Source organism: Eumetopias jubatus, unplaced genomic scaffold (genome assembly GCF_037043125.1).
Source record: "Eumetopias jubatus isolate StellerSeaLion01/CBP00866 unplaced genomic scaffold, mEumJub1_p1.0 scaffold_9, whole genome shotgun sequence".
Taxonomy (NCBI): domain Eukaryota; kingdom Metazoa; phylum Chordata; class Mammalia; order Carnivora; family Otariidae; genus Eumetopias; species Eumetopias jubatus.
In genome coordinates, this window is record NW_028274815.1 from 109604056 (window position 1) to 109630561 (window position 26506).

The 26506-nt window shown below is 43.4% G+C and overlaps 2 protein-coding genes across 4 annotated transcripts; both read left to right on the plus strand.

The window, feature by feature from the left end:
- The first annotated feature begins 675 nt into the window (after nucleotides 1-675).
- PCNA (proliferating cell nuclear antigen) lies at nucleotides 676-7418 on the plus strand. The gene is made up of 6 exons (XM_028118924.2): nucleotides 676-1085; nucleotides 1947-2044; nucleotides 2204-2271; nucleotides 3009-3203; nucleotides 5919-6042; nucleotides 6128-7418. The coding sequence occupies exons 1-6, from the start codon at nucleotides 865-867 to the stop codon at nucleotides 6205-6207; spliced, it is 786 nt and encodes a 261-aa protein (XP_027974725.1). The 5' UTR covers nucleotides 676-864; the 3' UTR covers nucleotides 6208-7418.
- Nucleotides 7419-7951: 533 nt separating this feature from the next.
- TMEM230 (transmembrane protein 230) lies at nucleotides 7952-15905 on the plus strand. 3 transcript variants are annotated; one of them, XM_028118881.2, is made up of 5 exons: nucleotides 8120-8292; nucleotides 8495-8582; nucleotides 10038-10158; nucleotides 11468-11590; nucleotides 14836-15905. In XM_028118881.2, exons 3-5 carry the CDS (start codon nucleotides 10060-10062, stop codon nucleotides 14974-14976), a joined length of 363 nt encoding a protein of 120 aa, XP_027974682.1. In that variant the 5' UTR covers nucleotides 8120-8292; nucleotides 8495-8582; nucleotides 10038-10059; the 3' UTR covers nucleotides 14977-15905. The 3 variants fall into 3 exon arrangements, with proteins under 3 accessions (XP_027974680.1, XP_027974682.1, XP_027974683.1); XM_028118879.2 differs by lacking the exons at nucleotides 8120-8292; nucleotides 8495-8582 and adding an exon at nucleotides 7952-8067; XM_028118882.1 differs by lacking the exons at nucleotides 8120-8292; nucleotides 8495-8582 and adding an exon at nucleotides 10528-10606 and having other exon boundaries at nucleotides 10040-10158.
- The last annotated feature ends 10601 nt before the right edge of the window (nucleotides 15906-26506 follow it).

The window sequence follows — 26506 nt, forward strand, 5'->3', positions numbered from 1 at the left end:
GGCTCCTTGCTCAGCAAGGAGCCTGCTTCTCACCTGCCTGCCGTTCCGCCTGCTTGTGCTTGCTCTCTGTCTCGCTCTCTCTGTGTCAAATAAATAAATAAAATCTTAAAAAAAAAAGTATTTGTATAGAGAAAAGAAAGCTTAGAAACTTGTATACAGTAAACAACACGAGCTTGGTGTGCGTGTGGGCGGGGAGGGGGCAGATAATTTTGTAATCATAACTGTACACCTCTTTACCGTTTGACTTTTAGGAGCACATCACTTCTATAATAGCAAAAATAAAATGCACATTTAAAACCGCTATACTCCTCAGGCTGCAAGGCGTTTTCCTCCTGGTAGGTTGGATTTGCGTTTCACTTTCACGGCTAAAATCTTTCTATCCCTGAAGCGGGAGATGGAGGAGGCAGCACAAAACTGTAACTCTAAGAACCCTAACCTGGGTCTTGCCTTCACAAGCCTAGACTTGTTTAGCGTCCGGGGTCTCAGAAAAGGGAAAAAAGGGCGGTCCTACAGGAGGTGGAGGCGCCACGCTCCCGCCCCGCCCCTGCACCCAACCCTCCAATGGATGTTCAGGGAGGACGGGCTACGTGCCGATCAGGGACACTATTGGCCCTGGAGTCTCTCCGCCAGGCAATGGGCGGGGCAGCGTGGTGACGTATCCACACGCGGCGCAGAGGTGGAGAGCGCGCGCTCGTAGACGCGGCGCTATTAAACGGTTGCAGGCGTCGCGGACTGGTTGTGGTCTTCTGCTTCTCGGACTTTCGGTCCTGCGTTTGTCGGCTCGCTTTTATACACTGACGCCCAAGCCGGCTACAACTTCTTCCTTATCTCCGCCTGTAGTTGCGTCGTTGTGACTCTGCCACCATGTTCGAGGCGCGCCTGGTCCAGGGCTCCATCCTGAAGAAGGTGCTGGAGGCGCTTAAAGATCTCATCAACGAGGCCTGCTGGGACATAAGCTCGAGCGGCGTAAACCTGCAGAGCATGGACTCCTCCCACGTCTCCCTGGTGCAGCTCACCCTGCGTTCCGAGGGCTTCGACACGTACCGCTGCGACCGCAACTTGGCCATGGGTGTGAACCTCACTAGGTAAGCCCCGGGGTAGCAGAGAGCCGGGCTCTCGTGCACCCCCACCTCCTGCTCTTGGCGGGAGCCCCTGCTAGCTAGGCCTTCATTGGCTGACATGGGCGACCTGCGCCATCTCATTGGCCTGCGACGCCGAGGGGCGGGACCTAGCGGAGCGCGCGGTTCGGAAAGCCCGCGCTGGCAGCCGCGCGAACCGGCTTTTTCCGCGCCAAAGTCACAAAGCGGGTGGTGGCGGGAAAATGACGGGCTTCTTCGCAATGCTAGGAAGAGCCTTGAACAGCTGTTTGGCCATTAAGTGCCGGCGGCCTTGGATGAGAAACCTTTGGCTTGATTGACTTTAACTGCTTTATTATGTGCCTTAGTTCTGTCACCCTACCTAGGGACAGTCGGTTGGTTCTGGTCTTTTATTATTATAAAGTTGCAGTGAGCACCTTGAGTTCCTGGACTTAAAATTTCTCCAGGGCAGTGGCTTTCAACTTTTTATCACTACTTGTCTAGTACATAAACATGTTTAAATCTTAAGGCTTATAAGAAATACTTACCCCGACTACGTGCAGTGTGTTTTAATCCTAGATCATCTTTCATGATCGTCGCGACCGAATAATTTGCTTCATCCACCAAAGGGATTTGCAATTCATAGTCTTTTGTTGATATCCAGAAGTGAAATTGCTCGTGGTAGGGTGTGTGCTTGTTAGAGTATAAATACTGCAAAATTGCATTACAAAATGGCCGGATCAGTTTACCTAACTCACCCAATTCCTCAGAAGACCCTGGTAAAAATGGCAACTCCTCGTTTTAATTGCGTCAGAAATCGATCTTGAGAACTTTGTGTGGATTTTAAATCCTGTGTCTTCTGTGCTCTAGCATGTCCAAAATACTGAAATGTGCTGGCAATGAAGACATCATTACACTAAGGGCTGAAGATAATGCGGACACACTGGCGCTAGTATTTGAAGCTCCAAGTAAGTTGTATACCCTTCTAAGTTATGCTGGAGGAAATTTAAATGCAGTTCGTTTCTTAAAGTTGTGAGAAATTTAAGAAAATGTTTGTGATGATCGTAGAACTTAACATCATAGTTATAAACTTAAATGCTTTTCTTCAATCTGCTTTCTTTTGGTAGATCAAGAAAAGGTTTCAGACTACGAAATGAAGTTAATGGATTTAGATGTTGAACAACTTGGAATTCCAGTGAGTATCAAAGTTTCTGAGTGTACTGTACACAAGTCATGATAGTTACATTAGATAATGTTAATAATACCATTAAAGCCCACTTTCAAACAGAACTTCTATATAGCTGCTGATAACATGTTCCAAAGTGGGGTTTTAGTATTTATACTGACATTTATAATTTCATTAAACTACAGTACTCTAAAATGAATCATTGGTTGAATTCATTGCACTAAATGTGTATTTGCATTAACCTCCATGCCCCCCCCTTTTTAAGAGTAGACTTTAAAGCTGTGTTAGCAGAAATTCATTAAGGTTAAGTTTATCAACGTAAAAGGAGAGAAGAGATGTTGAGATGTTTAAAATCCTTAGTATCTTATTTTCTTGTTTTGTTTTGGTAAGCAATTGGGTCTCCTTGAACAGCCATCATCGTTTGTATGCCATGAATGTCCTCTGGATTTAGTCCAGAAGGTGATTAGGGGGAGGCTCTTTTCCCTGAATAGTGCATTTATCATTAAAGGTTTAAACTCTTTTAATTTTAGTTTTCTTACTTTGATTATTCTTATGATATACTTGTTTTATATCTACATTTATTTTTTGAGTGTTAGAGTATGTTAGGAAATTACACAATGAGTGATACTTCAAAGTAATCAGGAAATCTTAAATTCTGAATTCTTGTCTAGATGCGGAGTCTTCAGAAAATGAGAATGCCAATCTTTAATTTCCAGCAATTGAACTTTATTTTATTTTTTAAATAGGAACAAGAGTATAGCTGTGTAGTAAAGATGCCTTCTGGCGAATTTGCACGTATATGCCGAGATCTCAGTCATATTGGAGATGCTGTTGTAATTTCCTGTGCAAAAGACGGAGTGAAATTTTCTGCAAGTGGAGAACTAGGAAATGGAAATATTAAGTTGTCACAAACAAGTAATGTTGATAAGGAGGAGGAAGCTGTAAGTAGTTTCTTAAGTAAACAGAAAATACTTTTGAAGAGCATTGTGACCCTTAACATTAGGTTGTGCTTTAGTCTATTCAGGCTGCTATAGCAAAATACCATGGACAATGACCAACTGACATTTATTTCTCACAGCTCTGGAGGCCAGGATGCTGGCAGATTCAATGTCTGGTGTGGACCTGCTTCTTGGTTCACAGACAGTGGGCTTCTCACCTGATAGAAGGGTCAAAGGAGCTCTCTGGGGTCTCTCTTAGAAGGGTACTAGCACTATGCACCTCCTAAAGGCCCTACCTCCAAGTACCATCACATGGGGATTTGGTTTTAACATGAATTTTGCAGGAACACAGACATTCAGTCTATAGTAAGGTAATTGCAACCCAACAGAAGGATCTAGTTGGAGGTAAAAATTTACCTTTTAGGAGCTCTTATGTAATCTTTATATTAACTTTTTTTTCTTTTAAAGATTTTATTTATTTGAGAGAGAATGAGATAGAACATGAGAGGGGGGAGGGTCAGAGGGAGAAGCAGACTCCCCGCTGAGCAGGGAGCCCGATGCGGGACTCGATCCCAGGACTCCAGGATCACGACCTGAGCCGAAGCCAGTCGCCCAACCAACTGAGCCACCCAGGCGCCCTATATTAACTTTCTATACAGTAGGCCCAGTAGGGGGCCAGAGAACCCCTATTTAGGGACAAAATAAAGAACACTCTAATTACTAAATATCCTTAAATTAAGGTTTTCCTATATAATCAAGTGCTTTTTTAAAAGAATATTTATAAACTAATATTTTGTAATTGTATTTTTAAAAACCTTGCTAGCCTTTGAATAAACATCAGTTAACTCTGTAAATGAAGGACAGTTGAAGGTTCTAACCTCATAGGATTATTAGGATTAAATATGGTAACAAAGTGCTTAACATAGTGTCTACGTTTTAAGTTTATAGTAAATATTAGATATTCTAGTCCCTTGCATGAGTAGTCAATCCTTAGTTTAAATGAAGACTTAAAGGGTGCCTGGGTGGCTCAGATGGTTAAGCATCTGCCTTCGGCTCAGGTCATGATCCCAGGGTCCTGGGATCGAGTCCCACATCGGGCTCTCTTTTTCTTGTGAGCCTGCTTCTCCCTCTGCCTCTCTCTCTCTCTCTGTCTCTCATGAATAAATAAAATCTTAAAAAAAAAATGAAGACTTAAAAATATTAGTAGCAAAAGTCCAGGGGCTAATTCTGAATTATTGGTCTCCTAAATTACATTGTAACTCCGCTGCCATTCTGGATTTTTGTTTTAATCTCCAATTAGCTCTCTCTCTCTTTTTTTTTTAAGATTTTATTTATTTATTTGACAGAGAGAGACACAGGAGAGAGGGAACACAAGCAGGGGGAGTGGGAGAGGCAGAAGCAGGAAGCCCAATATGGGGCTCAATCCCAGGAACCTGGGAGCGTGACCTGAGCCGAAGGCAGATGCTTAACAACTGAGCCACCCAGGCGCCCCTCAAATTAGTTCTTATATAAATATTTTTATATCTGAAGTATGAGCATTTTATGACATTATTTGGTATCAAGAATTTTTCAGTGTTTTCCTGTTTCTTTGGTTATTTCAGAAGTTGTTTGAATCAAGATGTTAATAAGCTCTGTACATCGCAGTTCAATGATAGGCCCTCAAATTCTTTTAATCCATTGGTTCTCCATTCAATTTCTCCCCCCCCCCCCATTACAATTTGTTGAAGCAAATCTTTGTCATTGAGTTTTCCCAAAGTCTGGATTTTGCCCATTGTATTCCTTAGGTCAATAAATATGCTCCTCTAACCTGTATTTCCTATAAACTGGTAGCTACAGCTCTAGAGGCTTGATGATACTCAGTGTTTTCTTTGTTTTGGGAATGAGAGAGCAAAAATACTTTACAGATGGTGGTATGTGTACCTCTAGTAGGTATGAGGTGTCGTATGTTTTCTTAGCAGCCATAATAATCATTTAGAATCATTAGGCCATTAGCGTTGTAATATATTAATACATTTCATTCCTTCATTTATTACCTGATTTATTTATTAGGAGCATTCCCATAAAGAGAAGCTTTCTCTTATAATTTGTACCTGAGCTACAGTTCATATGGGAAAGGCAGACTAGATACTTGATTCTTTTTTAAATTTATTTTTAATTAACATAATGTATTATTTGTTTCAGGGGTACAGGTCTGTGATTCATCAGTCTTACACAATTCACAGTGCTCACCATAGCACATACCCTCCCCAATGTCCATCACTCTGCCACCCCATCCCTCCCACCCCCCCTCCACTCCAACGCTGTTTGTTTCCTGAGATTAAGAGTCTCTTATGGTTTCATCTTGTTTCATTTTTTCCTCCCTAAATACTTGATTCTTTTGATTTACCAGTCCTCAAAGTTAGTTTCATATCACTCTCCAAAGTAAGCAATAAAGGGTTTTTTGGTTTTGTTTTTAAACGTATGTTCTAGGGGTGCCTGGGTGGCTCAATCAGTTAAGCGTCTGACTCTTGGTTTTGGCTAAGGTCATGATCTCATGGAATGAGCTCTGCTTGGGCTCCACACACAGCCTGGAGTCTGAAGATTCTTTCCCTCTACCTCCCCGTCTTGCGTGCACCCATGCACTCTCTCTAATAAATAAATCTTTAAATATATTCTAAACTAATGGGTTGCAACTTTCTTGATGTTTTTCAATATGATTAATCTTTTGTTTTGTCTCAGGTTACCATAGAGATGAATGAGCCAGTTCAGCTAACTTTTGCACTGAGATACCTGAACTTCTTTACAAAAGCCACTCCGCTCTCTCCTACAGTAACACTCAGTATGTCTGCAGATGTACCCCTTGGTAAGATAATTGGTTTGTTGAGTCTTGTTTTGTAGATGGTATAATGGACTTCTCAATAATGAATTATGTTCCTGTCTTCTTTCAGTTGTAGAGTATAAAATTGCTGACATGGGACATTTAAAGTACTACTTGGCTCCCAAGATCGAGGATGAAGAAGGATCTTAGGTATTCTTAAAATCCAAGAAAAGAAAGTTAAGCTCTTTAAGAACTGCTTCTGAGATGCCAGCATGTACTTGAGTCTGTCACCAAATTTGTACCTCTGAATACATATGTAGATATCTTCTGTAAATAACCTATTTTTTCCTTCATTCTTTACAATTTGTTTAAAGAATAAAGTCCAAAGTCAAATCTGGTCTTGTTAACCTAGGAATATTTCTGCCTTGCCCAAAAAGTTGTGATTTTCATAACAAAAGGGTTTTGACTCTTAAATACAGTTTTAAGAATTTTTTTCAATTTAAATAAAAGTTATTTGAATTGCAAACATCACAAGACAGTGCCTTCATTTGGACCATGACTGTTGCAAGTATCCTAGGCAGTTCAGTTCAAGCTACTATTTCATGTAAATGTGCTTATTTTTCCAGTCTAGAGCAGCCTGATAAAAATACATTAGATATAGCAATAAAAAGTATTCCAAATACAGTAGGTGACAAGATATTTTTGGGGATTCATTTGTCAAACTTATTTTGGTATTCTTCTAACTTGAGTTCAAGAAATGAACAGGAGGGTAGACCAAGTCCTATATATATTGTTATTTTGTCAATTTTGTTAGCAAAAATTAACACTCTTTTTCAGAAGCTTTATGTACCCAAAGCTGTGTGGGCTTTAGAAGACGAGCATTGCTATAGGGCAGTGTTTCTTTAGCCTAGGGAGCCTTTTAGAAGAATCTTGAAAGATTTAGTAGATCTGTGATAGGGCCCAAGCAATATGTGCAAAAATAATTTTTCTAATATAAGTAGCCTTTTTTGGGGACTTAATCCTAGCGGTTATGAAACGGACTGTTTAAATGTTCCTACTAATTGTGCCACAAAGCCACAAGCTGGCATAGTACATGTTGAGAATTGCTTCATTAAAGTCCTTTATCCCGGTTTATTTTGTGCTTGGTGGTTTAAATGACTGGTTTCTTTTTGTAGTATCTGGACTGAGTTCTAGTTACTGGACGGTAGAACTCCCTGTACCTCAGTAGGTTCATTACCTTCTGTGTGCCTGGAGGTGGGGAAGGATATTGGCTGCAAAGGGGCCTGACGGAAGTTTTGGGAAAGATGTAACAATATAGACTGGTGATGGTTCCAAGACTGTATGCACTTGTCAAACTCATCCAATTGTACTTTATTGTATGTAAATTATACTTCAATAAATCTGACATTTACAAAGCTTCATGTGCTGCAAAATATCCCTTGTGGGCAGGCCTCTTACCTGGGTCAGGCCTGACGGTGAGGAGGGAAACTGAAGCACAAGAATGTGGGGCCACTCGAGAGTAGTGGTGGGGTACTGACCAGCAGAGACCAAGGCGCTCCTGCGGGAAAGGCCTACAGCCCTGGGCAGTGAATAGGAGACCCGGCAGTTACGGTCATCCACAGCTTCACTGTCTTGGCTTCCGTCTCCCGTGGTGCCACTGAGCTCCCAACACTGCCGGAGGGATCAGGGAAAGGAAAAAGTAGCCGGTTTACCTGGAGTCTGACTGACCCAGGCGGCCGGTCACCCAAGGCACCTACACAACCCAGCGGAGGTGACCGGCAGCGACTCCCGCAACCCCACGGGGCGGGACTCCGCCGGCGCCTCCCGAGAGCCCCCGATGCCTCCCGCAGGATGCTCCCACTAGCGCGGTATCAAAACGGGAAGTTGCGAACAGTGGAATGAGAGGACGTCGCTCCCGGTGACGCCACTTCCGGCGCGCCGCCGTTCGGCGTGCCACTTCCGGCGCCGAGGTAGGCGGGTGGGGCGGGGTGGCCGTTAGGTGAGGCGTGCCATGAGGCCTCAGGCGCCTCTGCTGCCAACCGTGAGCGAGCTGTCGGCGCGCGCGCTCCGGTAAGGCGTGTGTGCGGCGGGGCGGGAACAGAAGCGCCCCCCTCAGGCGCCCGGCGGGGCCGAGACTGCGCTCCCTGCCGAAATCTACTTCGCGTCCTGGGTGTAGAGCGTTCGCCAGCCCGGGCCACCGCTGGCCTCTTCCCAGAAACCGGTTTTGTTTGTTTCCGTCTAAATTTGCGTGGTTTTTATTTATCTTCCTGGCTAGGCTTGGAGACGGGCAGGAAGGTAGTGTGTGTGGAGGCGCATAATGCCAGGCACTGCGCTGAATGCTTTACTGATGCTTTTAAAGTCTTGCAACCCTCGCGTGTTTAGGGAGTTTGGGGGTTGCGGTGGAACCGGTAAAAAAAAAAAAAAAAAAAAAAAGCCTTTTGGGAACTTGGACTGGTACTCTGAAAACCTCGGTTTACGTTTTTCCTTCCTCTTGCAGAATTCTTACTCTTGGCCGCCAATAAGCATTCGTCTCCCCTCTCCCTCACACCCTGCGGTGTTTTGTTTTGATACGGGTGTATGAATAGGTAATGGCAGAGTATGTAACCTTTTTTTAAAAAGACGATACAAATCAGAGGCGATTAAATGCCCTCAAAACCCCCACATACCGATAGTTTGGACTTTAAATTTTGTAGAATTAAATTTAGGTTATCATGTAATCGGGATCGCAACACTTAAAAACCTAGTATTTGATGCAGTTTGAGCTAACTTCAGAAAAGTATATAAATTAGCATTCTGGATTCAGTACTTGATTTCTGCACTGGTATATAATTGCTGCACCAGTATATAATATAAAAAGGGACATTTGCATTTAGCACCAATTCCATCATAATGCTAGTTATTTTAGGTTCACTGCGGGCCGCTTAAGACGGCTCATTAATAATTGGGATAAAGTATATAGAAAGCACTTAGAGTAGTACCTGGTATCTAACCAACACTGGGTAATTATTAACTGACATTATTATAATGATGATGGTTATTTACAAAGTATCATACCAGGGGAAGGCAAAGTCGTTATGGTTTCTGTTTTTTTTTTTTTTTTAATGTAGTCCTTATTGCGAAATACTTAATTTTCTCTTTTTACAGATCCACTTCACCTTTAGAATTAGCTTCACAAAATATTTACTTGTTTTATTCATATAACTTTGTGATTTTATGGTGGAAAAGTGCACAAATTACAAATATTTCCCCCATTTAAATGTCATTGTTTTTTAATCTTATCTACTGTCTCTTGAACTAGTGACAAAATAGTCATGATTTCATTACTGAAGTTGGTTTTGAATATTTTGAACAAAAACCAGATATTATTATTTTTTTTTTTTTTAGGAAGCTATAGAAGTAATCTGGAAAATGAAATCACTACTTTCAGTGCTTGGGGTAGGGCAGAGAGGCAGGCAAATTGGCACTGGTACAGTGCTGATTACCGGTACTGATAGTGCTGATAGCCAAATTTACGGGAAGCTCTACAGATTTTTTGCATTAAAAGAATGATTCCCATTAAGGGGGATCAACAAAATGCTGATGTGACTGTATTCCATATCCTACCCATTCTCCCTCCCTGGCAAGTAAGAGAATCATTTGAGCATATGCTCTTCTTGCTTTTTCCTGAAACAGGGACAGGGGCCAGGCAGTACTATAGCAGAATGACTGAAAATGTGGACTTAGGTGTCAGACTCAGACTTAAGTCACCACTCTTCACCTGCTCTGTGTGAGGCTTTGGAAAAATTAGGAGGCCCAGGAATATTGGTGACAAGATAAACATGAGGTCTGTTTCTTGGCAAATGTCTTGACTCTCGTTCTACCAGGACAAGCCAGAGTAGATACATATGAGAATGTTTTCACTTTGTCAAAGGAATATCAGATTTTAAGTGCAATGGAGTGTAAATTGCCAGTTGCTTAGTATGACATCTCAGCCCAAAACTCCCAATATATGTAACACACTGTTGTCACTTGCATACAATGACAGTTTTCTTTGTCTTCAGACTGTAGCTGTGTCAGTGTGTTATGATGCCGTCTCGTACCAACCTGGCTACTGGAATCCCCAGTAGTAAAGTGAAATACTCAAGGCTCTCCAGCACAGACGATGGCTACATTGACCTTCAGGTAAATGCGGCAGGGAGCTGATGAGACTGGCTGGCTCTGTTTCTGTTGAGTTAGCAGGAAGACCTTCCAGGTGGAGGATTTGCTAACTGTCCATGGGGATTAGAAGGAGCAGCAAGAAGGAAACTCATCTCTGAGACCCTTTCAACCATAGTTTGCAGAAGGAGGGGCCTTGGTAGAGCAGTTTCAAACAAATATAAAATATTGTTCATTTCTAAGAATTTTTAGTTGTGACGCCAGAGCCCAGTAGTTACGTATTTTATTTAGTTTTTTCTGGAAAATACTCAGGTTGTGTTTTGTTAAGTAGAATTTTTTTAAGGACTGTGTCATTGGTTCGTTTACACTTTAGTCAAAGCCAGTTCATCTTTTAAGGGAGAAACTAGCTGCTAAAGCCAGCAGATTGTGGGAATCTTCCTTCTTTCCTGATGTCATGAGATCCAGTTTATTAAAGGTATTCTTTGTGGCAAACAGTAAGTAAAACAGAATATTTGTTAAGTTTGTATTCTACCCTGATTCATTATTTATAAAATACTTAATGTGTAGCATCTCCTTTTGACCACTTCCCCTTAAAATAGTTTAGATGGAACCAGGGCTAAGGAGGAAGAGGCAGGAACCCATCCCTTTAAATATAAACAAATCAATGACTCTGCACTCTTCGGACCCATACTTGAAGGAGAGAAGTTTTTTTTTTTTGAAAGGACATCTGGGAAGCTTCCAGCCAGTTAGGTCAGGTACAGAAATGAGGCAAACCTTAGAAAGCTTGTCTCTGAATCTTAACTTTGAATTGAGCTTATTAACAAGTTAGGTTACTTGATCTATGGGGTGGGCAACTAGTGCTTTAGAAAAAGCTGTTTCTAAAATCTTTGACTGTATGCTAACTTAACTTTGAATGCCAGAAATCACTAGTTTTGTTTACTTCTCCACACCATCATACTCACTCTTGAATCCCTATAGATTAGTACAACCTTCCATGTGCCAAGCACTTAATAAATACATGTTTAATCAATGAATGACCGTTCAAGTGTCTTTTGTTTTTGTAAGAAAATATTTTCTTATGGTGAATGGTATGTGGAATGAGATTAGAAGTAGAAAGAGTAACATTCTGCTGGAACTCTTCTGAGTGATTGTTAGAGCAATAACTAGAGCTTCACTTCCTGTTTGTCCCTTGCCTTTCTCTCCCAGAGCTCTAGTGAGTAGGACTTCCTTCAAGACACACAAAGCATCCACCTTGGTTCTTATTATCCTCCTTGCTTTAAAGTGTCTCAGTCCTGGTATTTTCATAATGTGCCTTTTTTGTTTATTTCTCTTCCAGTTTAAGAAGAGCCCTCCTAAGATCCCATATAAGGCCATTGCGCTTGCTACAGTGCTGTTTTTGATTGGCGCCTTTCTCATAATCATAGGCTCCCTTCTGCTGGCTGGCTATATCAGCAAAGGGGTAAGTTGAAGGGTTTGTGGGACTGTGCCATGAAATCTTTAAAGTGTGAGTCTGGGCCCTATTGTTTTATATTCATATCTAGTACAGGATTTGCCAGCAGAAAGAAGAAAAGAGTTTTCTTTCAGATTTTGTTCTCTGATAACAAAGCATATGTTTCTTTTTTTGAGCAAGAACATGCATGTCCCACAGTTTCTGTGAGGTGTGTGGGGGCAGGTAGGCGCATTTTCCCTCTGAGATGTTGAGCAATCTTCACTGTCATAGTTTAGAACAGCAAAGCTGAGCCTTGTATTGAGGATTCCTGATTGATAACGGCTGTACCTGGAGTAGAATGTGTTGTTGCAGTTTTGCAGTGCCACAGAAACAGTGAGGCTTCTATAGGTCTGGGGGCACTGACCAAACCAGGACTTGTGACTTATGAGTCTGATCCCTCTTACATTGGGTTTGGTTGGAGTTCTTGTTATGTTTCCGAGTGTTATCTTCAAAACCTAAAGTGTTGGGTGGTTCTTTTTCTTGGGCTATATACATACTAATAGACAGTGCCCAAGTTGATCTGAACTAATAATGATCACAAGTCATGTCTGTTCTTCAACACACACCAGGCCACGGGATGATGGTCATATTGTTCTGCAGAGGGAACACAGCCAACATCTGAAAAACTGGACACTATAGAAATTGGGAATAGTAGCACTGTTGCAATAAAATGGCTGCATATGGTTTTTAAGAAGTGAATCTGATTTGTCTTTGTTTCTTATCTATTTAAAATTATTATATGGTCACCAGGTGTTTACTTGGTGCAATCTGTGTTTGAACATCTAGCTTCAGGACCGTGCCTTCAGTTAACTTTCATTACAGTATGCAGTATGCAGTATCAATTCCAGAGGACTCTGTTAATGATATTATGAATACTGAGAGTGGACATGACATCCACATGCAGCAAATACCATTTTACCTTGTGTGGTTTATAAAAGACTGCTTTATAAATAAAGATGTTAAGAGAATCACTAATAAGTTTTGTTTTTTCGGTTTGGAGTTTTTTCACTTTTATTACAGATATTTCAAACAAAACAGAAGTAAATGAAATAATGTATTAAACCCCTGTGTGTCTACCACTCATCATCAACAGTTATAAACATTTTGCTTCATGTATTCCCCCACCTTTTTTTCCTGTGTATGAAACCAAATACCAGATTTACATTTTGCTGGTATTCTTTTTGTTTTTGTCTTTTTTTTTTTGAGAGAGAGCGCATGAGAGTGGTGGAGGGCAGAGGGAGAGGAGAGAGAGAATCTTGTGGAGGGCAGAGGGAGAGGAGAGAGAGAGAATCTTAAGCAGGCTCCATACCCAGCATGGAGCCCAGTCTCACAACCCTGAGCTCATGTTGAGTCGAAATCAAGAGTCTGATGCTTAACTGACTGAGCCACCCAGGCACCTCTATTTTGCTGGTATTCTCAAGTAGCATCTTCAGTATGCATCTGTAACAGTTTTTATATATAAGTTTACAGGTGTTATATTAATATCTTTGACCTTGACTTCATATTTTTGTTAGATTTAGAGACTTACTTAGATTCAGGTTTAGTTTTGTTTTAGAAAGAATATTTCATAGGAGGTGCTGTGTATTTGTTACGGCAGGTTGGTTTTGAAACTTCGATGTTAATCAGAATCATCTGGCAGGCTTGTTAACACAGATTCCTTGGTTCCATTCCCAGAGATTCCAGTTCTGTAGGTGAGTGGTGAGAATCTGCATTTCTGACAAGTTCCCAGGTAATGCTGGTGGTCCGTCAACCACATTTTGAGAACCATTGCTGTAACATTACATAAGCCCACATTGGGCTCCCTGCTCAGCAGGGAGCCTGCTTCTCCCTCTGCCTGCCATTCCCCCTGCTTGTGCACACATGCTCTCTCTCTCTCTCTCTCTCTGACAAATAAATAAAATCTTTGAAAAAAACGAGATTTTTAGATTGGGTTTACCTTAGATGAGGGAAAGCTTAAAATTAATGGGAAAAATCACAAAGGAAAAGGAGGATAAATTTAACTGTATAAACATTTAAAACTATACCTAAAAACAAGGCAGAGCAATTTTATGAGTGGATTCATTCATTTAATACATTTATATTTTGGGCACAGCTGGGGATCCAGGGATGAACAAAGTCCCTGCCCTCCTGGAACTCCCCAAATAGTTGAAGCCCTATTGATAAAAACACTAAACACCATTTCTTCCTCTTTGACCTGTGAATTGTACTCATGGGAATATACACTAGAATCTGAAAGGCCAAGGAAAACAATGGAGTTTATTGTGGTATTCTGTACAGTTACAAAAAGTGAGAGACAAAGTATCCAACAGTTGGTAGGAAACTGTGGTGCATCCCTTACAGTGGAATGATAGACACCATTAGTTGGCATATAACGTGTTAGTTTCAGGTGTACAACATGATTCAGTATGTCTATATTGCAAAATGATCACAATAAGTCTAGTTAACATCCATCACCACACAGTTAGAATTTTTTTTTCTTGTGATGAGAACTTTTAAGATCTGCTCTCAGCAACTTGCTAATACACAATACAGTATTATTAGCTAAGTCACCATGCTGTTCATTGCATCTCCAGAACTTACTTGTTTTGTAACTGAAAGTTTGTACCTTCTGACTATCTTCACCCATTTTGCCTATCTCCCACCCCCAGTGCAGAACTTTTCATAATATTTTGGCAGTTGCTTGTTAACACTAAGAGACTAAAACAAGGCAAAGGGTATGGTGTGTTCACAACTAGAAACTAGAATGGAGAAAAGAAGGAAATAAACGAAATATCTATGGATGAAGATGGACAATTTATTTACTTTATAATTTTTAGTGCTTTGCAGTTTTGCTACATTTTTTTTAAGATTTCATTTATTTACTTGAGAGAGAGATAGGAAGAACAGGAACACAAGCAGGGGGAGTGGGAGAGGGAGAAGCAGGCTTCCCGCTGAGCAGGGATCCTGATGTGGGGCTCAATCCCAGGACGCTGGGACCATGACCTGAGCCGAAGGTAGACGCTTAAGGACTGAGCCCCCCAAGCGCCCCTAGTTTTTCTACATTTTATAGTCAGGAGGAAAAGAGATGTAAACCTGTTTCGTTGGTAGCATACTATCCAAAGGAAATGCTCTGAAGAGTGTAAAATACTGATGTATGGGTTGAACCTATGGTTTTGTTTTATTTTAAAATTGGTAATTTGTATGGTACTAATGTGTTTGCCTCCTTCCGCCACCAGGGGGCAGACCGGGCTGTTCCCGTCCTGATCATTGGCATCCTGGTGTTCCTGCCAGGATTTTACCACCTTCGCATCGCCTACTATGCATCCAAAGGCTACCGGGGTTACTCCTATGATGACATTCCAGATTTTGATGACTAGCACCAACCCTTAACCCTGAGGAGAAGAGTCACAGATGGGACTGAGACCAGCTTTAAGATATTGAGCGGAAACTGGCTAAGGGCTAAGGAGTTCTGCAGTTTGCGATGTTAAACAAAAGAATGGCCATCCTCAAGATGTCAACTGAGCTTACAATTACAAATTAACTAATTAGGACATGCCCTATTTTTCATCTCCTGGCTCTGGCAAAAGCTGACAAGTTTTTCCACACGAATATGTATCTTGGAAGAGTAGCGGTGTTAATGGTGTGGGAAAGCAGGAGGTTACCCTGTAGTGGAGAGTGTTACTGCTGCCACCCTTTTTAGAGTTCAGCATTTCTTTTAAATCGTCCTCATTGTCAGTTCTGGTAGCAAATGGAAAAATTTAATATGTCAAATTTCTTATTACTCGTAATTTATCTTGAAAACATCTAAGTATCTTACCCCTACACTCATCTCTCACTTTGTGTGCTAGTGGAAGACCTTGGCAAACCAAATGTCAGTGTGGGTGCATCTGTAATATTTTTTACTTGCTTTCTAATTAACAGCAGCCAGGACTTTTTTAAATCTCAGAGCAAGTTTCCAGAAGGTAAACACCTCTGTTCACCAATCCTTGGTCAGCTTTGATTTGGTCCACCAGTAAGTTGGCCAACATAATTTGGGTTATTCTGTTCTTCATAGATCAAGATGTTCTGTATATCGTGCCTTTAAGGACTGGACTTTGGCTGTTTCCTAAGGAAAAAATGTAGATAAGTGATTGTTATTTAGAGATTATAAACCTGTTGTTAGCACCTTGCATTATGATGTCATTCTGCTGAAGACTGCAAGACTCAACCTGGATTCCTAGATGGACTAGACTGCCTTAGTTTGATTCTGTTTCCTAGCTTGCATGAAGTGACATATTCAAAAGAAATTAAAATGCCAAAATCTAAACCTAGACTTAAAGTGAGTTAATTTCAAATATATTTCAGAAAACATTTTAATGATTATATGAGATCTTTGATCCCAGTACCCAGGGCCATCTTCATATTTAGATAACTGGCCTTGTGGGTCAGACTGCATTTCAGTTGTCCTCTTACTATGAGCTTATGGACGTGGGCGACTAGAAGCCTGGAAGGGCCATCATCTGACATTTGGAGGGCTCTGGGTGGAACAAGTTTATTGGGGATGAATTCACTTTTGGATGTGTTAAATTGTAGATGTGTACTCTACATCCACATGGAACTGTTGAGTAGGCAATTGGAAAGCATGGATCTGGAGTTCAGGAGAGAGTCTAGGCCAGGGCTAGAAATCAGGGAGTCATTATGGGGACCATATCTAAAAACTGAATGATACCACTCACAGAGTGAGTGCATATGAGAAAAACACCTATGACTCAGGAAATGAGGGACGGCGGGGGTGGGGGGTGACCTGGAGCAACCTCCAAAGTTAGGTGCATTTGGTAATGGGAGAGGAGGCTGGGGAGCCCAGTACTCTAATTGAAGTTCCTGGGTCTTGACACTGAAGATGTAAAGAGATCTATAAAGCTTTATCATGGGAACTGTTTGTAAAGCAAAACTCAGACCAGAAGGTTTTGTCTAAACCAAATTATTTGGTCTTTTTTTTTTTTTTTTTTAGATTTTATTTATTGGAGAGAACGAGCAAGAAGAGAGAGAGGGGAAACAGACTCCCCACTGAGCGCAGAGCCTGAGCAGTGCTCAATCCCAGGACCCTGAGATCATGACCTGGGCTGAAGTCAGATGCTTAACTGACTGAGCCACCCAGGCACCCCTATTTGGTCCTTTTTATAAGGGTAATGATGCTTCTGGTAAGGGGAGAATGCTCAAAATGGAACTGAAGGCCATAAAATGAGAAGTAAGCATCTTGCGATAGAAGGTAAAAACATTTGCTCCCCGACCCATTCTCTAAGGTTGTCTAGTGAAGTTTCTTATACACCCATCTAGAAGTGTTCTAAGCACATAAACATATCCTTTTTAAAACTCAGACTTCCATTGTATATTTCTATAATTTACCTTTTTTAAAATTTTTTTATTGTTATGTGAATCACCATACATTACATCATTAGTTCTTGATGCAGTGTCCCATGAGTCATTGTTTGTGCATAACACCCAGTGCCCCACGCAGAATGTGCCCTCCTTAATACCCATCACCGGGCTAACCCATCCCCCCTATAATTCCCCTTTTTTTCACTTATTCTGTTTGCTATTTCTTTCCATATCCATGGAGATCAGCCATATTCTTTTAAAAAATCTACCCTAGAATATAGTTTTACAAGCTGTGCATGTAGTCCTAGGGTCCCAAGAGCAGAGACCATAAAAGTCCTAATCCTCCCCTCTGATGTCCTCTAACAAATGGCCCTTGCTGTTCTATGTGAACATTCAGGCTCATAATCTCATTCCAGGTGGGATTGTTTATTCAAGCCTTATTCGTTTGGGTTTTTAAAGATTTTATATATTTATTTTGAGACAGCGAGCAGGGGGAGGGGAGGAGACAGAGGGAGAAAGAATCTCAAGCAGACTCCACGCTCAGCGCAGAGCCCAATGTGGAGCTCGATCTCAACACCCTGAGATCACCACCTGAGTCAAGAGTCAGACGTTTGACTGACTAAGCCACCCAGGTGCCCCTCAAGTATTGTTTATTAAGATAAAATCAGACTCTGTAACTTTGCATTGACAGTAAGTGTGTATTTTGGTTATTCATAAAAAACATCTAAACGTTTGTAACAACAGTGAATGTTTCTTGAAACCTTTGCCAGATGTGCCAAGCACTTTTATTACATACTGTTTGATTTTAATCCTTGGAAAAAAACCCAAGTTGGATAATATTCTTAGGTAATAGGTCGGACATTTGGGACTCAAGGCAAAGCCTGAATTCCCCTTACCAAATATGAAAGCCCAAGTACCTTTAAGGGCCGGGCAAGTAAAGAAGGGGTGGGGGTGGGCAGAGCCATAGACAGTAGTGGGGACCTAAGTCAATTGTTAAATGTATATTTTATGTAAAAGCAGCCTCCCCCCGCCCCCACTGTTGGCTAAGCCAAGTGCTCTAGCTTTATAAGGATTTTCTTACTTGCAACAACTGTTAGACCTCTCGTTCATCATTTCCAAGACTAAAAATCCTCCGGGGTTGCATCAGCTGTTCTATGTATGATGGAGATTCAGACCGGTTGCCTCTGGATAAGCTTCCCCTGGTCAGTGCGCTCGCCGCATATTGACTGATTCCTTCTGCCAGGTTTTGTGAGGTGCTAAAGGCATAACAGGAAAAATTGGGCATGGTCAGCGAGGAGCAGAGTTTGCAAACTAGTGAACACAGATGTCGGCCTGCATTTTGTTTTTAAAAATGGAAGGGTTCACATTTTGATTTGGGGGTTTTCTTGAAAAATCACTAGATTTTTCTTCCATGCTGAGACGCTACAACCACCTGAAGCAACGTAGTAAAGCAGCTTCGTCTGAGCAGAATTCTCCAGTTCACCACAGTCCTCACCGTTGCTTGGCTACTTGTGTGCTCAACCTGCTAATTGTTTTTGTTAAGGGCAAGAGTGTGTCTTGGGGTCCCACAAAGTCCAGCACAGTGTTTGGGGGCACTTCAGTTTATTAAATGAAGAACCAAAGTTCAAAGTGCATTTCCATCCCAGGATGCTATGTTATGTTCCTTGGAGGTGTGGACAGTTGGGCTGGTACTGTTCGATTCAGATGGTCCTAAATGACCCTCCCGTCAGCTGCCTGGCAGGCCGGCTTCTCCTCAGACTGGTTGGTGCCACCTGGTGAGTCCAGTCTCCGCCTGGCACCCTCTGCTCAGGCTGTTGAGCCCAGTTCACAACCACCTGCACGTTCCGTCTGGCGGGGTCCTGGGGTGTCCCTGCCGGCACAAAAGAGCCTTCTGTTACTGATTCAATGAGGGAAGCTGGTCAAGGGACAGTTTTGACCTTCAAAGTGTTATAAACCAAATTAATTCACCTTAGTGTCTTGTGTCATCTAAACTCCTTATCTCGAGGCTTCTCTCCTGGACATGATCCCCCAGGCTCCTGGCCTCATGAGTTCAGTTATGGTTTAGTGCCAGGCTGGGAAGGGTAGAGTCCTATTAGCTGTGAGGAGTTGGGCAAATCGAGTCTGGAGCCTCAATTTCCTTATAAGGTGGGGATGAGCCAGTTCCCACCTTCGAGGGTAAATGTGAGGATTAAATAAAACCGTGTGGGAGGGCGCTTCCCACACAGCCTGGCACCCAGTAAGTGCTCAGTTAATGGAAGCTGCTGTTTGAGGAAGTGAAGACGGTCAGTCCTTTGGCTTCAGGGAGTAGGTCCTCGGGTGAAGCTCAGGAGGGAAGTGAACTCATCTGTTATCCCTGGGGCCAACCTGAAGAATCTGCCGTCCCACGGAGTTAGGGGCCCGAGCTAGCATGGCAGTCGGGCCCAGCCGAGGCAAGGGAGGGAAGGAAAAGGTCTCCAGCCCCTGGCCCTCCCCCAGCATGCATCCGGGAGACTGTGTGCTCCAGTCCTGTGGAACAAGAGGGGAAGGGAGAGGACCAGAGCACCCCACTGTAGCCTCATGGGGGCCACCGAGACCCCTGCCACAGAAGGCCCTGTGGGGAGGCCTCGGAGACCAGAGGTGGTGCAGCCGTAGCACTCGCAGACCGCCTCTCCTGGAGCTTGTTTTCCCTCACCTCTCCTCCTATGGGCCCTGTTTTCACCTCTTTCTCCATTTTTCCCTCCTCAGTCTTGCCCCTTGCTACTCGAAGCGTGGCCTGCGGACCAGGAGTTTGTTAGAAATGCAGAATCTTGGGCCTGCCCCAGCCCTGCTAGATCCAAACCTGCGTTTAAACGAGACCTCTAAGGGCTCCATTGTGGGTCAGTGCCTGAAAAGCACTGGTTTGGGGCTCCCTGTGCCTCCTAATCCATTTCTTCCCTTGGGGCCTGGACCTTCTCTGGCAGCACCAATGGCTGAGGGGGGGCACCCAGAATTTAGAGCTCTTCCTCCTTGATCTACCTGTTACTCTTCAGCCAACCCAGTAACTCCCAGTGTCTTGAGGAAGCTTCACAGAAACGGCACGGACACAGCACAGGAAGGCCTTGTGAAGATGCTTCGTGTGAGCAGTGAGAAACCAAAACAAGTCCCACAGATGGCGAAGGTCCATGGCAGGAGTGGGAGCACATTCAAGTGCTCTGAAGGCCAGGGGAAGGGAGCTGTGTAATTTAGGACCCAGTGAGAGGCAGGGTGTGTTTTCCTGCGTTTGTGGGAGGCAGGCCTTGCGGCTCAGGAGCTGCCCCCTGCCCCCGAACACTGGAGGTGCTGACTTTCCTCCCCCGCTCTGTGGGTCTCCAATGCCTCCATTCTTTCGTTCCTTTCCCTAACTGGAGAAAGGCCAACTAGAAAATGCTCCAGTCTTGGCTCTGGTGCTAGGCCTTTGAGAGGGTTTTCTCTAGGATTAATATCCACCAAGTTTGCTCTGAGACCACCACCCTCAGGACCACAACTGAAAAGGTGGCAATAGCCGAATCACCAACACAGCTAGGAGGGTTCGTGGCCTGGCAGAGTGGAGGTGACTGGCACGAGGAGCTGGGGCTGAGTCAGATCTCTGGATATAGCTGCGGGCTCCTGTCCCTTCAGCCATGATCTGAACGTTTTAAAACTTCAGAGCATATTGACAGGGTACTTGCTAAGAGCGCCAAGTTTGCCCTTCTTGGGGATGTCAGAAAATGCCAGGTATTTTCTCCATTTAATGGGAGTGAAACCACAGTGGGACCAGAAAAGCATGGAATGAATGGGCCCAAGATTAAGGACTCCTGCTCATTCTGAACGTTGACTCGAGATGGTCTTGCACTGCATTGCTCTCCCAGGGCTGTTGGCAGGGTAGAGTACATTTATTTTCCAAGGCCCAGGTCACCAAAACTTGGAACTTGAGAGTACTTTGGGGGCAAAATATCTCTTTATTAAAACAACCCAACTTAAACATTAACCAAAAATGTAGACCACAGAGCTTTGAAGGCCCCTCTATCTTGATACAGTTAGGTCCTCTAGATGCCTTAGCCATTATCAGTCACAGCTTGAATCTAACCTTAGTTTTATCTCCAGACTTTGTTTTAAATCTGTCTGTTAATTCACCTTGAATTCTACTTTTAAGTTTATTCATGAAGTGTTTTTTGGGCAACTACTATGGACATTTGCCAAACATCAAAAAGGAATCGTTTACTTCTGCCAGAAGTTTGCAACTTACTCAGGGAGAAGAGCTCCATGTCTGAACTAGCTAAACCAATGTAAAAAGTAACACTCATCCATGAATAATTTAGAAAATTGTTGCTCTGCTAAGTGGATTGGAGAGGAAAGGAGGCTTGGCAGGCTCTGAAAGGGTCTGGTGGAGACAGGACTTGAGCTAGACCTAGGGCAGGTGGGAGGGAACTTGGGTGAACTTGGGCTGCCCCCCTCCCTGCCCCACTGGTAATGGGTGTTGTGTCCAGGCAGGGCATTGGGAGAGTTGGGGATTAAGGTTGCCTAGGTTACATGGGACTAGGTTGTGACCAGCTAAAGAATGAGAAACTATGGTAGTTTTCTTTTTAAACTTTTTATCTTTCTCAAAACGATCAGTGCACATATCATAAAAAGTTAAATAGTTAAACCAGGCTTATTATGAAAATCAGTTGTTCTTAGCAACGCCTTTTCCCCCATTCCCCAAGGGACAAACCACCCACTTTAGGTTCTTCCAGCTGAATCTCTTTGTATTGACTTTGAGCTCTCCACATGATATATTACCACTTCACAATTTTTCAGTACTAAACCTAATCAATTGACTTTATCTGGTAGAAAATGCAGATTTTACTCCATCCCTCACCGTCTCCCATCCTACTCACATACTTGCAAGCCCCGTTTTCTCCATGTAATTGTGTGATTTTGAATGGATCAATATTAAACATTGTGATGTGACTAAGGATATATAAACCCTATGTGCAGCTTAGGCAGGACATATATTATGACTTACTTCTCCCTTCTGGCACAACTTTTAGTTTTCCCTGAAGTTGACAATCTTTTTTCATTTGTTTATGTGATTTTCTATGTAGCTGTCACTAAATCAGGCTCTGCCATTTCTATATGTATCCCCTGATATTCTGTCCATGTCATCGGGAACTCTCTCTGGAGCCTGCTGCCCTTTCTCTACCTGCTTTTTGTCCCCCAGAGGTGAGGATGTGACTGCAGAGCCTTCAGCCTTCCCATATGACTTATGTGGAGATGTCTGGTACCACTCTGATTCCAGGGTCTTCATTTTGCTACTATTTTTCTTTCTGGATGCTTGTAGGATTGCATTCAGTGTTCTGACATTTCACAGTGACATGTCTTGTTGTTGGCCTATTTTTCTCCAGCACAGGCACTCTGGAAACTCATGTCTTTTAGTGTTAGGGAATTTTCTGCAATTAATTTCTTTGATAATTTCCTTCACTCTAAGGTCTCTGTTTTCTGTTTCTGGAATTGGTTCTTTAGGTGTTGGTCCTTATCTTTTCTCTCCGATTTTTCATATTTTTGTCTTTTTCCATATTTTGTCTTTTTGATCTCCTTTATGGAAGGTTTACTTAACTCTGTCTTCCAAAACTTCTGTCATACTTTTTAGTTTTTTGCTATCATGGTTTTACTGTCCACAGACTCTCTTTAATGTTCTGGGTGTTCTTTTTATGGCCATAAAATTTTATTTTGTGGCCATAAAAATCTTTTCTTATCTCAATATATTATCAGTGTAAATATTCACTTGATCAGGGGCGCCTGGGTGGCTCAGTCGTTAAGTGTCTGCCTTTGGCTCAGGTCATGATCCCAGGGTCCTGGGATCGAGCCCCGCATCGGGCTCCCTGCTCGGCGGGGAGCCTGCTTCTCCTCCCGCTCCCCCTGCTTGTGTTCCCTCTCTTGCTGTGTCTCTCTCTGTGAAATAAATAAGTAAAATCTTAAAAAAAAATATTCACTTAATCAGGGCACCTGTCTGGCTCAGTTGGTAGAGCATGTGACTCTTGACCTCGGGTTGTAAGTTCAAGCCCCACATTGGGTGTAGAGCTTATTTTTTAAAAAAAAAGAAAGAGGGTTATCTGGATGGCTCAGTTGGTTGTCTGCCTTTGGCTCAGATCTCAGGGTCCTGGGTTTGAGCCCCAGGTTGGGATCCCTGCTCAGCGGAGAGTCTGCTTCTCCCTCTCTCTCTGCCTCTCCCCCTGCTCATGCTTTGTCTCTGTCTCTCTCAAATAAATAAATAAAATCTTTAAAATCCATCAATCAATCAATCATATTTTTAAAAGACGGGGCGCCTGGGTGGCTCAGTCGTTAAGCATCTGCCTTTGGCTCAGGTCATGATCCCAGGGTCCTGGGATCAAGTCCCACATCGGGCTCCCTGCTCCGTGGGGAGGCTGCTTCTCCCTCTCTCACTCCCCCTGCTTGTGTTCCTGCTCTCACTGTCTCTCTCTCTGTCAAATAAATAAATAAAATCTTAAAAAAAAAAAGAAAAAGAATGGTCCTTTAAAAATATATCATATCATGTCATTCCTCTCAAAACACCACAGTGGTTCTGCATCTGACTCACAGGAAAACCCCGAGTCCCTACAGTGACTGATGTGGCCCAACGTGATCTCTCCTCCTCCTGGCCTCCCTGTCATCGGCTCTTCTACCTCCTGTTCACTCAGCTCCAGCCACACTGGCCTCCTCAGTGTTCCCTGACTTCTCCAGGCCCACTCCCACCTTAGCACCTTGGCCTTCACTGTTCCTTCTGCCCAGAACCCCTCCCTCCTTCAAGATTTGGCTCAGATTGCATCTTCTCAGTAAGACCTGCCGTGACTTCCATGAGTAATACTACAACCTGCCCACACTCCTGTCCCATCCACGCCTGGAGCACCCACACTCTTGGCCTCCTTTCTCCTGCTTGACTCTTCTTTTCCATAGCAACTGTCACTTTCTAACTAATTTTACTTACTTACTCTGTGTGTTCTTCATCATTCCATTCCACGCCCTCACCCCACCCCACTCAGAAAGGCAGACATCTGTTTTGTTCACTGATGTTCCCAGCACCTTGGAATGATGCTTGGCACATGGGGCACGAGTAGTCTTCGCTGAGTGAAAGGATGAATGAATGGATGAATCTCTTTGAGGATTTTCATGGTTGGTTTGGTGAACTTTAAAACTTCTCCCTGCATGCTGGGCTTTTCTCTAGGTTGCTTTTTCTATTTCTTTGCTTCAGTCTCGACCTTTCAGGTGATCCATGGCTGTCAGCTCATGCTAAAGAGTGAGGACAAAAAACCCAGCACAGGTCTGTGCCTGTGGTACCGCCTTGTTGACCATGGGATGGATCCTCTGCGTGACAATCTGTCTGGGCTATTCATTGGGGAGAACTCATGGTCAGCGACTTCAGATCTTTCCCTGAGGCTGGTCTTTCCCAGATAGCAGGGCTACCCACCAGCACCTGGGAACCAAGTTGGCAACAAAGGATGGGAGTCTCGGCTTCTACTTAGTCCCCTGCTCTCAGTTGGCTCCTCACACCTCAGCTATAAAATGGTATCTCCCAGCTTCTCAGTCAAAAAGCCTGATTTCACAAACTCTCTCCAAAGATTAGACTTCCAGATTCCTGCCAGGGTACTGGGGTGATCTTTGCCCTGTGGCTTAGAGTTGGGGAGGAGAGATAGGGTTTAACTCATTTTATTTTTTACTTTTTATGCATGGATTCCCATACCTCAGGGGCTTTGCTGCTCCCATGTTTCCTTCTTTCCCCCCCAAACCCTTTAGGGCTTGAATTCTGCCTTCTTCCCACCACCCGCATTCAGATAAGCTGGTGTCATCCACAGCGTCATCCACTTGTTGCTTGGACCTCCAATCACCCTGCCCTCTCTGTGATTAGCCCCAGTTGCTCAGCCTTTGTTCCCACTTCTGCTGACCTCGCCAAATCAGGAGACCCAAGCACCGCTTCACTTACTGACTTGTTTACCAAAACCGCTCAAGAAATACATGTTCTGACACTCTCATAACAGGAATAGCGTCCTTCCTTTTCAAATCTCTACCCTGGAAAAGACTCATTTTTCTTTTTTCAGGGAAATCGTATTAGAGCGAATTGTGTTTGAAGGGCTTTTTTGGTTTTGTTTTTTAAGACCATCCTGCTGCTCTTTGAGATCCTTAGAAAGCCCTGTAGAACCAGACCTGGCAAAGATTAGATCCTGAGGTTCAAAACGCGGTGAGTAATTGACGGTCTACAATGAGGGTAGAAGGCAGCAGGTCAAAGGCACAGTTGTCTGTGGTCCAGGAAGGAGACAGCTGCATGTTGAAATCTGTCTGGACACAGCCAAGACTGGGAGAGTGTCTCTGGTCATCTGGGGTCAACCTGGGGTTTCCCTGCTACCTGGTCATTTCCCAGGCTTCGAAAAACAATCATTTATTTAAATATGGAACTGTATTAATTAAAAAAAATTAAACACCCTCCATTACGAGTTTGCCATTGTATTCTTTCAGAAAAAAAAGTGCATCTATAAAACCATACACAGACTCTTTGTCAGCTGTCTTCATGGTGAAATATAATACATATACAGAAAAGCACACAAAACATACATGTATGGCTTAGATAATTAGAAATGGAAAACTCAGGGAAGCACCTGTCAAGTCAGGGAGCACCGCACGGGCATCCTGGGCAGATGGGGCAGCACGGGCAGCGAGGCGAGAGGCGACAAAGCAGATGTTGCCTGAGAGCTGCCTGACTTGGTTCTGGCCAGTACGTTGTGACAGGAGGAGCCTAGGAGAGGAGGCAGACAGGTGAGATCTTGGAGAGCCCTCTGTGCCAGGGGAAATAGGCCAGCCTCCTGTCCCCCACCCAGCTGGGGGTCCGGCCCTTCTCTTCACTCTCAGCTCATCCTCTAAATTTGCTAAATAACCCAAAGAAAGTAAGACTTTCCTTCTCGGAGGCTATAAGATTGGAACAGAATATCCCAGCCTTTGATCAAGCCCATAAAACTCCTGACACTGGATAAGAACAGACTCTTTTGGGGAAAGATGAAAAGAGGCACATGAAAAGATTCGGCAACACAAAAGAAAATGGAGCAGGAAAAGGAGAGGAGCGTTGCTTCCAGTAAGAGGGGAAATGTGTGCCAAGAGGAGACTCATGTTTGTGGCGAGATTGGAGAGGACATCGGAGGGGCCACCTGGAGTCCACGAACACTGCTTTCAGATGAACTCAGGACTCAGGGGTAAAAACTCAGAGAAGAGGGTATTAGGGATGACTTTTTTTTTTTTTGTTAAGTTTATTATTTTTAAGTAATCTTTTGATTACTAAACAACTCACAACCCCGAGCTCAAGAGTCACATGCTCTACCGACTAAGTCAGCCAGGCACCCCGAGAATGTGAGGTACAACTTGCTCTGAGATTTAAACATGAAAATGAAATGTTCTTTTAGAATAAAATGTTACTAAAATTGGGGCCGCCTGGGTGGCTCAGCTGGTTAAGCGTCTGCTCAGGTCATGATCCCAGGGTCCTGGGATAGAGCACCTCATCGGGCTCCCTGCTCAGTGGGGAGTCCGATTCTCCCTCTCCCGCTGCCCCCTGCC

Coding starts and splice junctions, on each gene's coding strand:
- PCNA (XM_028118924.2), top strand. CDS start 865: ATGTTCGAGGCGCGCCTGGTCCAGGGCTCCATCCTGAAGAAGGTGCTG. Junction 2,272..3,008: donor TTGAACAACTTGGAATTCCA/GTGAGTATCAAA, acceptor TTTTTTAAATAG/GAACAAGAGTATAGCTGTGT. Junction 6,043..6,127: donor GTCTGCAGATGTACCCCTTG/GTAAGATAATTG, acceptor GTCTTCTTTCAG/TTGTAGAGTATAAAATTGCT.
- TMEM230 (XM_028118879.2), top strand. CDS start 10,060: ATGATGCCGTCTCGTACCAACCTGGCTACTGGAATCCCCAGTAGTAAA. Junction 10,159..11,467: donor ATGGCTACATTGACCTTCAG/GTAAATGCGGCA, acceptor TTTCTCTTCCAG/TTTAAGAAGAGCCCTCCTAA. Junction 11,591..14,835: donor CTGGCTATATCAGCAAAGGG/GTAAGTTGAAGG, acceptor TTCCGCCACCAG/GGGGCAGACCGGGCTGTTCC.